This window comes from Lentinus tigrinus (genome assembly GCF_003813185.1).
Source record: "Lentinus tigrinus ALCF2SS1-7 unplaced genomic scaffold L226scaffold_39, whole genome shotgun sequence".
Classification (NCBI taxonomy): domain Eukaryota; kingdom Fungi; phylum Basidiomycota; class Agaricomycetes; order Polyporales; family Polyporaceae; genus Lentinus; species Lentinus tigrinus.
In genome coordinates this window covers 258,822-270,437 of record NW_027137948.1, presented here as the reverse complement: position 1 = coordinate 270,437, position 11,616 = coordinate 258,822, and the positions used below count along the sequence as shown (strand labels likewise).

Here is an 11,616-nt window from a genome sequence, read left to right as displayed (position 1 = left end):
ACAGTCTTTACACCTGTCTCCTGCCGAGCGCTCTACCGTGTGAAACCTACGGGCGTCACATTTTTTTGACAGCACATCGACTCTAAACAACTCTCTCTCTCTCTCTCTCTCGCCGACTGGATCCCTCCGAGTCTGATCAACTCGGACTTCCTCTAAGGCGACATACCCTCTCTATCTCTCAACTTGACTCTCTCGTCTTTCTGGTCTCTCGAAAACCTCAAAGCCCATGTCTTCTACTCTCCGGTACAACCTACGTGCGAGGGCCTCTGGCCCTCGCCCTGGAGTCCATGGCGGCCTCGCGCCGCCTCCCGGTACGTTCCCTCACCGCCGTTCTCGTAGCGCTGACGCTTTATCCGACAGTTCTTCCTTGTCGGAGACTCCGAGCGTAAGCTCGGACTCCAGAGTTAGGCCTGGCGTCTCGTACAGCCAGGCCGCTCGCTCTAGCGTCGGGGCAGACACCGGTGCGCGTAGCGACCGGGCGGCAGACCCACAGAGTACGATAGATGGCTCCGCCTCTCGCGGCGGAGTCCAAGAACACCCCCCTCGTCCCTCGTCGCTGGCTGGTTCAGCTGACGAGGCGACTGTAGTCTCTCCATCGGACAAAGAGAATACATCCCCCGTTCGAGAAAACACGCGTGAGACCTCGACCAACGTCGAGTCGAGTGAACTCAGCAACACCGGTCAATGGACCGAGGTACGTCGTCGTAAGCACCGCGCGCGCAGCCATGAGGGCTTGCCGCTTCGAGACCTACCCCCTCACATGGGTCGTGCACAACCCGTGAGGTTCAATGACGAGCAACGACGCGTCGTCAACGCCGCAGCTGGCTCGCTCACTGAGGAGCAGCGCGGACACTTCCATAAGAGGATGCAGAACATCCGCCGTGATCGCGAACGTTCAGGATCGCGTGGCGAAGGCCCTTCGACGTTCACGAAGGGCAAGACTGTCGACGCTCGCAACTGGGGCACCGTCGGCATCGACGCACAGGAGCTAGACCCAGAAGCTCAGCGTCGTGCGTTAGAGAATTACGCCGCGCAGCGTGCACTGCAGGAGAACGATAACGACATCGATCCTGAAGAACAGCGCGCTGCCTTAGAATACTGGCGCGCCATGAAGGCCGCCAAACGTCCTCAAGCCACTGTTGAGACCACAACTGATGCTTCAGAGCATGCTTATGAAGAACCAGAACCTCGCCCGGATGCGAGGGAACGAGAGCTGGAATGGAGACTTCGATCTCTCCAGCAGCAGTTAGATGATTTCAGGGAGGAGCGTGCTCGCGAGGCTCATGAACGGTCTAAACGCTTTCCATTTGTTGATAGCTACGTGGATAATACATGGGATGATAACTACTCTACCCGAGGGCGTGTGCCATCTGCTGGTGCGGCTAAGGCTAGGAAAGATACCTCTAAGGGAAAGGGGTGCAAGGTCCCTGACCCCTCGCAAGGGATGGCTACTGCTCTTGTTGAAGACACGTTAGCTTCCGGAGGGATTCGCAGACGCACCCAGCGTGGTCCAGGAGCTTCGCTTCCACAGCCTATATCGCAGCTTGAACCAAGTAGCTTCATTGGAAGAACTTTGCGCGGGATGCCGAGCGATCCGTCATCGAGCAACTCGAGCTCTAGCTCGAGTTCTGGACTGAGTGGGCCATCGAGCCCATCGTCGTCATCGTCATCATCCTCCAGTGACTCGGAGTCGTCGAGCAAGACCAGTACTAGTAGTACCGATAGCTCATATGACCCGAGCGAAACCGGGTCCTCAGATGGGTCGTCGGACGAGTCTTCGGACCGTCACAAGAGGTGTCGGACTAGGAAGCGTCGCCGGGGCTCCAAGAAGCATCGAGGAACCAAGAGACGTCGCAGTTCGCGCCGGCGTCGATCGTCGAAGCACCACAGAGTGCCGGTCTTGAAGCCGGTCGACCCCGAGCCCTACAATGGTCAGCCAGACCTCACGGTCTTCCACAGGTTCATTAGCCAGATGCGTGATTACCTAGAAGAGTACCGTGTCCGCCCGAAGCGGCACGCGGTTGTTGTATCGCGTTTCCTGAAGGATCGCGCTCATGAGTTCTATGTTAATACCATCTCGCGCGACCCGCGTGCTTACCAGTTCAAGGACATCCTTGTGGGCTTGTTCAATTACTGTTTCCCTATAAACTTCCGTCAGCAGATGCGAGAGAAATTGAGGCATACGAGACAAAACGGACGCAGTGTCCAGACGTACGTATACGAGCTTGAAAATCTGTTCCTTGTCCTGGGCATGGACAGGAATGAGGAGCGAGTGGACGCGTTTTGGTTCGGGCTTGACAAGTACATCCAGAGCGAACTCTGGAAGCAAATGATGAACCTGAAAAGTCCGTACGAGGACGTAAAGGCTCGCGCGCAGGTCATTGAGTTAGCGCGTGAAGCTTTAGACGGTCGAGGACCTCGCACTCACCAGAGCAATCGAAACGGCGGCCAGGCTGGCCGTCGCGAGCCTGCGCCGGGCCCGAGCCAAGGGCCAGGAATGTCTTCTGGTCGACCTAATGGTCAGGGTAACCGGCCGCGGGGTCGTCGAGAGGGGCGATCTGGTAGTAGGCGTCATCATCGGGGTGGTCGACCGCAAAATGGTAACGGAGGTCCTGCGCGGAACAATGGAAATCGTCAGCAGGGAGGTCGCGGACAGAACCGCGACAATACTCAGCATAATCAGCGGGCAGAGCGGCCTCAGCTCTCACAGCGCGAACGAGAGGAGCTAGTGGCTGCGGGCAAATGCTTCGTCTGTCGCGAGACTGGGCACATGGCCCGCAACTGCCCGCGCAATGCGCAGGTTCGGTCGAATCGACGTGGCGGGCCTCCGGGTCTTGCTTCCAATAATATTGAGCTGGATCTTGAGGATGTTGAGGTCCTGCGCGGCATGGCGGAAGCTACTGCAACGATCACTGAGTTAGAAATAGACTCCATTGAGTTCGAAGGCATGTACGAGGACTTACCAGGGTTGTACAGTATGCCATGGGACTTTGTTGGCCGCGATCTCGTCGAGTTAATGACAGAACCGGGCTTGTGCTCGTCATTTGTCGACCTTCGTGGATCTGAAGCCTCGGACGGCGGGGATGAGGATATGCCGGACCTACAAACGGTTAGTGACACAGTAACGGTGACCGACGAGGACTTACCTCCATGGGATGATCATCGGACGGACGACTCGTCATCTTCCGATCCTTCTGGTGATCTACCCATCCCGGTGGTCGATGACGGGATCCGGATGCGTGCTACTGAAGTAGACGAGTTAGTACTGCCTCCTACGCGGCGAGAAGGATGTCCTGCTTACTTCTTCGGCAACCCTTTCGAGCAGCGAGCCGCCGCTGTACTCAATAAGAGTCGACCCTTCTGGAAGGGGGCGAGTACAAAGCCGGACCACGAATTCTTCTTGGTCCAGCAGATATCCGATGACCGCTATGTCATCGAGAACACGGCGTACGACTGGGAAGTGTATGTCAGCTCAGACGAACTCCGAAATCCACGGTATGACTTACCAAGTGATTATCGACTTGCTCTTCGGTCAGAGGCCCGTGATGCATCAACATCGTCGGCACCTCCAGCCACCACCAGCTGTCCAGTCCATTCCCTCCTAGTCGAAGAACTCCTCGACGTGGAAGGCTTGGACTTCGAGGTCTTGGAGGGCACGTCAATCCTTCTTGGCGACGCTGTGGCCATCGTCCTTGAGGAACGGCTTAATGCCACTTTACCATACCCGGACGATCGAGTCTTCAAGGAGGACTCTCCTCCCCGGTTCCGGTGCTTCCAGTATGGTGGTACCATCGAGGTCCTGGACGACTACTTAGCTTTGAGTGTCAGTATAGATAGCGCACGTCTAGAAAACAATACTTACTTTGATTTCCGGAACTGGTATGCTCGCGCGGCACGACGAGCTCATGAGGACCGCCAGCCTCATTGGAGGCACGGTTTCGAGCTTGAGGACTTGTGGGACGAGTTGGGCGGCTTGTTCGCAGCAGAGTCCGAGCGCGGAGGCGACCTGGATGACATCGTCGAGGCCGACGAGCTAGAAATCAATGCTGTCAGTCTCAAGAAGGGAAAAGCTAAAGAAGAACCGCTCACTCTCGAGCGGAACTCCGCAGTACCTCGAGACTTCTCGAGGCTAATTCCTAAGCCCATTATTGTCGATGCTTTCATCAACGGCGAGAAAGCAAAGACCCTTCTTGACACGGGGTCTTTGTCAGACTTCATCACGCCAGCTTTCGCGAAGCATTTGGGTCTGAAAGTGTTTCCATTAGCAAAGCAGATATCATTGAATTTGGCAGTAAAGGGCTCACGCGCGAAGATTAGCTCCGGATGTATTGCGGAGCTTGAGTACCAGGAGGTTCAGGAGCGACGGTATTTTGACGTAGCCGTAATGAATTATGATATTATCTTGGGGACGCCGTTCCTGTACCAACACAAGGTTCATCTCAGTATGAACCCTACAAAGGTTGTCATCGGCAGTAAGAAGAGCTTACCGATGGCAGGAGCGGCGCAAGTGCGCTCGCTCGAGTCCTGCGCGGTTGATCTTTTCCAGGATCGTCTTGAGGCAGCTAGGCAAGAGCTCCGTCAGTACGCAGAGCCCATATGTAGAGATACGAGCGACGCTCCTTTGCCACCGTTGCGAGCGATCAATCATACAATACCGTTGAAAGACGAGTCGAAGATCTATCATTGGCGTCCGAGCAAGTGCCCGGACGCCCTGCGTGAGCTCTGGGTCGAAAAGCGAGATGCGTACCTGAAATCCGGGCGTTGGAAGATGTCCAACGCTCGCAATACTTCGCCCATGCTTCTCTTGACGAAGCCGGGCACGGGTCGCGATGGAATCCCTCCGCGTCTGCGCGTTGTCTGTGACTTGCGTGAGCGTAATGCGAACACCCACAAGGTCACCTCACCGTTGCCTGACATGGAGGGGATCCTCCGCCGGATCTCGCGCAAGCCATATCGCACCTTGATCGACGGAAAGGACGCATATGAGCAGATCCGGGTGGATCCTGCTCATGTCCCCCGGACGGCGATGACTACCCCTGACGGTAACATGGTTAGTTTAGTTCTCCAGCAAGGAGACTGTAACGCAGTAGCGACTTACCAGTCGCTCATGAATCACATTTTTGCGCCCTATATTGGAGTGTTTCTTGATGTATACCTTGACGATATTGCGATCTATTCAGACACGTTGGAAGAGCACGTTAGGCATGTAAAGTTAGTAATTGACATCCTGAAGAAAGAACAGCTTTACCTTAGCGCTACCAAGCTAAAGTTCCTGTGTGCCGAGATGAAGGTGCTCGGTCGCATTGTCGACGACCATGGGATCCGGATGGACCCAGACAAAGTTGACTGCGTCTTGAATTGGAAGACACCGACGAGCAAGGAGCTTTTGCGTGGCTTCCTAGGCTCAGTCGGGTACTTGGCGGACGACATAGCGACTGTGCGCATTCCTATGGGAGTGCTCAGTGCCATGACTGGGTCGGAATCTGTGTTCAGTTGGGACATAACTCACCAGCGGGCCTTCAACGACATCAAGCGTCTCTTGCAGGCGCATCGCGATCACCACCGCGTGCCCCTCGACTACTCGAAGGGGGCGGCTCCCATTTGGCTTGTAACGGATGGGTCGCAGGCTGGGATTGCGGGTGTAATCTCGCAGGGCGACAACTTTCGCAGCGCGCGCGTAGCGGCGTTCTTCTCAGCGAAGTTGTCTCGAGCGCAGACTAATTACCCTGTACATGAGATAGAAATGTTAGCGGGCGTTGAGTCAATGCGAAGGCATCGAGACATACTTCTTGGATGTCGCTTTACGTGGGTGACCGACCACAAGGGCTTGATCCATCTCTTGAAACAGCGCAACTTGTCCGGACGTCAGGCGCGGTGGTTAGAAACAATCTCAGAGTTCGACTTTGAAATTGAGTACGTACCGGGGGTTGAGAACGTCCTGGCGGACGCTCTGTCGCGTATTTACAACAATGATCGGCCGGGGACTGTGCGCGCACCGTCAGAATATACGAGCCATGACGAGGACAGGGACGTCTCACGGGCTTTGTCCTGCTGTGCGATTTCGTTCCCTGTCAGCGTGGACCCGGAGACCTGGACAGACGTGGGCGACGACATACCTGTTGTCGCCGCTGCTCCTGTTCCCGCTCCCTCAGGGCGTGTACTACGCCCTCGCAAGCCTCGCCCGGACCCTCCTCCGACGGTGTCCCGACGAGGCGTGGTTGCAGGGCGGTCTGGCCGTACTGGAGGGCGTGTCGGATCCGGTCTTGAGCCCATAGCGGAGGGCGACGTGGCAGTTGGGGGACAAGAGCGAGCAGTATCGATGCTCGCCCAACCGCCTCCCACGGAGTCTTCTCCCGAGGTTGCCCCTCACCGGGCGGTGACTGCCAGCGAACCGCCCGGTGCGCGTTCGCGCGGACGTAAACCGGTCGCTCCAGCGGAGACGGGGTGTCCCGAAACTTCGCGCGAGTTTGCTAAGCGCATTAGGCGTGTTGTTCTGCACGGACCGCGTGCTGAACAACAGGAGGGCGAGCGTCCTGCGAACGAAGCAGTAAGCCACAAGACAAAAGAAATGTACTACTCACCGAGTGAATACGAGAACGTCGAACCGGCCGTGCAAATTGCGCACGGCTTCATGCAGCACCTCTCGGAAAGCACTGAGGGCCTGGACTTGGTGGCTGTCTTGAAGGGCCGGTACGGCGAGGACCAGTTCTTCGCCCAGATACTTGAGAACCCGAAGCACTTCAAGAACTTCGACCTGAAAGAGGGATTAGTTTTCATAAGGGATGCTAATAAATGTCTGCTATGCGTACCTAAAATCCTGATCAACGGGCGCAGTGCGCGTGAGATTGTCATCAGGCATGCGCATTCAATCCTTGCGCACCTGGGAACACATCGGACCTTGTGCTTGCTGCGTGACCATGTGTGGTGGAAATCCATGGCCGCGGACGTCCAATCGTATTGCGAGACCTGTCAGACGTGTAAGCGAAGTAAGCCTAGCAATCAGAAGCCTTACGGACTTCTGAACCCACTGAAAGTACCTACCAAGCCCTGGGATGGCATTGGTATCGACTTTCTTGGGCCGCTGCCTGAATCGAAGAACCGGGACGGAGTGTTTGACGAGATTACGGTGATAATCGACCTACTAAGTGGGTTAGTCCATCTCGTGCCCAGTCGACAGGACTACAAGGCACCGGAAGTGGCTGAACTTATCTTTGCGGAAGTTTACAAGCATCATGGCTTGCCTAAATGGATCGTTAGCGATCGGGATGTTTTGTTTACCAGTCTGTTCTGGTCTCACCTGCATAAGTTGATGGGCGTCGAGCTGCGCATGTCGAGCGCGTATCATCCGGAGTCAGATGGATCCACTGAGCGAGCTAATCGGACGGTAGGACAGATGCTCCGTCAGTGTATTGGCCCTACACAACGCGACTGGGTCAGTAAGTTGCCAGCAATCGAATTTGCTATCAACTTAGCTAAGTCTGAAAGCACTGGCTATGCCCCCTTTTTCTTGAACACTGGGCGGATGCCCCGGGCTATGGTATGGGACGACGCATCTCCTGATGAGTATCCAGGAGTGCGGGCGTACGCGCAGCGCGTCAAAAACGCTATCATGTCTGCTCACGATTCGATCTTGGGCGCGCGCGTGAAACAGACACGCGACGCTAATCGTCGTCGCCGGCCCTCACCATTTGTAGAAGGGGACCTCGTGTATATTTCTACAAAGAACCTCGCGTTGCCTAAAGGCAACGCGCGTAAGCTAATGCCTAAATACATTGGGCCGTACCGTATTTTACGCGACTTCGGAAATTTGTCCTACCGGATTGATTTGCCTGCTAACCTGCGGCGACGAGGTATTCATGATACGTTCCATGCGTCACTGTTGCGGATACACGTACCTAATGATGACCGTCTTTTCCCCGGACGTCTTGACAGTCAAGTTGCAGAGCTTGAGGACAAGGATGGAGAGTGGGCTATAGATAAACTAGTCAGTCATCGAGGTGCGGGCGAAAACGCCTTGTTCGAGGCGGTCTGGAAGTCAGGTGATCGTACCTGGGTACCATATGATACTGTTCAGCATCTTGGGGTGCTGAACGCGTACTTCGACGCTTTAGGAATAGACGGCGTTGCGAGCTTGATCGAGGGCGACGGCGCACCACCGTCAGACCCTCAGATTTTCGTTGGAAATGTTGAGCCTTGCCTCGTGTATGGCGATGGTCGGAGACGTCGACGACGGGCTCGTCGACGTGGTGCTAAAAGGCAGAGGTCGTCAGTACTGACCTCCATCTCATCCCATCCTTCCAACTTCCCTTCTGCACTCGACACTCTACTCGCACCACTGCTCCATCCTCCCTACCCACTATCCTTCCATCCCATGCCGCTCCAGAACGCGTTCCTCGACGCTAATTCCCCCAACGTCACTCTCCTCGATGAGACGGGCACGCCGTACCACATGACTCCCGGCCAGTTCCGCCTCTGCAACGACTTCAATCGTCACCTCCGCGAGCACGGTACTCGCGAAGGCTTCATATGCGGCGTCCCGTTCGCCTACCAAGAACTCACCCATCAGTGGAACCTGGACGAAGGGACTTACCAGTTCGCCGTCTACGACGTCGGCTCCGACTCTGTCACCATCCGAGGCCGTTCCATCCCTGCCGATCTCATGGACGAGATCGACCCCCCTACTCCTGCTCCTGCCCCTCCTGTCGTCGACCTCGAGCCGCAGTTCACCGCGCACCAGACGGATACCATCAACCGCATGTTGTGGGCGGCTGCGGAACGCGAAGCGCACTTTGCGGAGGCGCGCGGTGCTGCCAAAGTCAAGAAGGCCGAGGAGCGCAAGCGGAAGCGCGAGGAGTACCGCGCCTCGGACGCCGCCAAGAAGACTCGTGTTGACGAGCGGGTCGGTGAGCGTTCTGCTTCCAATGCTGCCGGCGGATCGGGATCGCCGTCCACTTCGCAGCCTAAGGCTGCTGGACCTTCGAAGTCGAAGCCGAAGCCGAAGACGTCGAAGGACGCTGAGGCGATGGACGAAGACAAGGACGCGGAGGGCGAGACCGAGAAGGACGAGTTCGAGCTGATCGACTACGAGACCGCTGACGAGGAGGCCGGTATGTCGAAGGCGGAGGGCAAGAGGCGTGCTGGCGCGAAGCGCGCTTAACTTTCCATATTGGTCTTCCGTTTCGGGACACTTACTCCCCGATCTTCTCGGAAGGTCGCTCTCCCCGTTCGCAACCTTCGGAGGGCGTATGTAACGCTCCTCTCTCCTCGTTCCTCCCTCGGATATCGTCCGTTCCAGACCTCTCGCTTATTCTCATTATTTCCTATCATTCCGCTGACCAACGCCAACGCCGTTCCTTACCCATCTCCTACCCGGCTTGCTCAGCGCCCACCTGATTCCTTACCAACCTCCTCCCGGTCCTTACGCGTTATCGTACCTCTTCGGACTTGGCATCGTAGTCGTACATATACCCTCGGACTTCGTCCTGTATTCCCTAGCGTACTCACGAGCAGAACAAACAGTCTTTACACCTGTCTCCTGCCGAGCGCTCTACCGTGTGAAACCTACGGGCGTCACATACATAAGGATCGGAGACATACGAAATGAAGACGCCATCAGCTGTGAACAAGCCCGTCCCTTTGAATGTAACAAGGTAGGTGGCCGAACGAGCGATGTCAATGCCGACTGTCCAAAGACTGTCGTGCTCGTCTCGCTGCCTGAGTTCTCGTCATCGGCGGTATGATTGTGGAAGAATCTGAAGTTTGCGGGCGCTCGCGCACAGGTTATATGCAGGACTAATTCCCACGCACGGACCCCGTTTCGGGAGCTCCGCGTATTCAACTCCTCCAGCTTGTCCGTCTTCGAGACGCATATGTACATACAACTGTTGCTGTAGAGTGTATTTGCACGAATCTATATCTCGGTGTTGCTGAGCGATTCGCCCAAAACATGTACAGTGACTGGTCGAGAATGGGCGAATCGCCCAGCCACACCGCGATATGCACCAGTGCAAATACACTATTAACCATCTCTTTACTCGTTTGCACTGAACCCTTACTGTCTTACACTCCATCTTCTACTGCCTCCGACATCGCAGCATGCAGAACGCACGTCTCCCCATCGAGCTCTGCGAGCTCATCATCGACTACTGTTACATCGAGACTGTTGAATCTCATCATGCTGAGGATTGGGTTGTGTATCCTAGGTATGCAGCCCTCCTAGCCTGCTCCCTTACATGCTCCGACTGGCTCCCGCGAGCACACCGTAACCTCTATCGCCACATATGGCTTCGCAGCTCGCGTACTGCAGACCTTCTCGAACGCACGCTCACGTCTATGCCTCGCTTGGGACCCTTGGTGCTCGAGCTTACGGTAGGCGCGCGTTCGACGTCAAATTATATTTCGTTCGCCCGGGCGACGTTCGTACGACTCCTCGAAAACATCCGGTATCTACACCTGCACTGGATGTCTCAGTACCATCCTCCTCAGTACCATCGCCGACTGCACCCATTTCCTATCACTGAGCTCTTCATACACTTTCGAAGCCTCGAAACAGGGTACATCCTCGGGGACCTGTGGCTCATATGGTCCCTCCCGGAACTCCGTTCATGCGACATCTTATTCCCGTATGGCCCGGGCCGCTCCGAGCACTTCAGTCGCGCAGTTCACATGGCAGAAACCCTCATAGCCCAAAGGGAAGAGAGCGGCGTCTGCATTTGCAAAAATCTCCACCAACTCCGGCTGCTCACCTACATGTCTTACGTGTGGGCAGTAAGCTTACATCTTTATTTTTCGAGAGGATCGACCCTGACGTTGTGGCACTTTCTGAAGGGATTCCTACCCAAGGGAGCGTTTGGCAGATCCATTCGTCACTTGCACGTTGCACTTGGGCCGCTCGGTGTCAACGTAGTACCCGGTTAGCTCGATTTGCCATCCTGTTGCAAGCCTACTGATGCCGCTTTGCGATATAGACTATGCGCGTGTCGCAGATTGCATCTCTCGCCAGCACAGTCTACGCAAGCTCTCTGTTGTCCTCGAACATATTTACGATGACGACTTCTCTGTCATCAGTGCTCTGCTCACGTCCTTCCTGTCCGCGATATCCTCAGGGTCTAACTTTACACATCTTTCCGTCGAACTTAACATCTTCTTCTCTCCCTCCGCCAGCGACTTCGACCGCATCCTCACTGCGGAGATGAAAGCGGTGCTGGAGTGCTTCCCCAGGCCTCCCCGCCTGGATCTGGCCATATGCAAGAATGGGCGAGATCTTGAACCATCGGAGCTGTTGTCGGCGAGGATACGGAATTGGATGCCTTCGTTGGAGCACAACATTGTCATTACGGAGGAGCTACCGTCGAAACGTCGCGACTAGTGAGTCAGCTGCAACCTCAGAGACGTCGTAATGCTCATGCTACCCCACAGTCTAATCAAAGGGCGCACGAGCGAATGGGATTGAGGCCAAGTGCAAAAGACCCGCGTGGTGAGCGACTCAGATGCCTGTGGTCGCTCTATGCACACGCACACATATGTACAGCACGCATATCGCGTGATGCCTGTCATGGGAGACCTCTAGCAGCTCGATTGCCATCCTCGATCGCTAGGGCCCCGACGACTGCGTCA

At 55.8% G+C, this 11,616-nt stretch overlaps 5 protein-coding genes across 5 annotated transcripts; all 5 read left to right on the top strand.

Annotated features, from left to right (window-relative positions):
- Positions 1–1,897: 1,897 nt before the first annotated feature.
- L226DRAFT_448300 (uncharacterized protein) lies at positions 1,898–2,335 on the top strand (the record flags this gene model as incomplete). The annotated part of the gene is made up of 1 exon (XM_067674917.1): positions 1,898–2,335. A coding segment is annotated over one exon (438 nt), but the record flags the coding sequence as incomplete, so codon positions are not given.
- Positions 2,336–3,679: 1,344 nt separating this feature from the next.
- Positions 3,680–4,825, top strand: L226DRAFT_444096 (uncharacterized protein; the record flags this gene model as incomplete). The annotated part of the gene is made up of 1 exon (XM_067674860.1): positions 3,680–4,825. A coding segment is annotated over one exon (1,146 nt), but the record flags the coding sequence as incomplete, so codon positions are not given.
- Positions 4,826–6,481: 1,656 nt separating this feature from the next.
- On the top strand, positions 6,482–6,934 carry L226DRAFT_444783 (uncharacterized protein; the record flags this gene model as incomplete). Its single annotated transcript, XM_067674869.1, has 1 exon — positions 6,482–6,934. A coding segment is annotated over one exon (453 nt), but the record flags the coding sequence as incomplete, so codon positions are not given.
- Positions 6,935–7,420: 486 nt separating this feature from the next.
- On the top strand, positions 7,421–7,714 carry L226DRAFT_425810 (uncharacterized protein; the record flags this gene model as incomplete). The annotated part of the gene is made up of 1 exon (XM_067674641.1): positions 7,421–7,714. A coding segment is annotated over one exon (294 nt), but the record flags the coding sequence as incomplete, so codon positions are not given.
- Positions 7,715–10,095: 2,381 nt separating this feature from the next.
- Positions 10,096–11,452, top strand: L226DRAFT_616323 (uncharacterized protein; the record flags this gene model as incomplete). Its single annotated transcript, XM_067686890.1, has 4 exons — positions 10,096–10,767; positions 10,828–10,912; positions 10,968–11,367; positions 11,419–11,452. The coding sequence occupies 4 exons, from the start codon at positions 10,096–10,098 to the stop codon at positions 11,450–11,452; spliced, it is 1,191 nt and encodes a 396-aa protein (XP_067530848.1).
- Between the last annotated feature and the right edge of the window lie 164 nt (positions 11,453–11,616).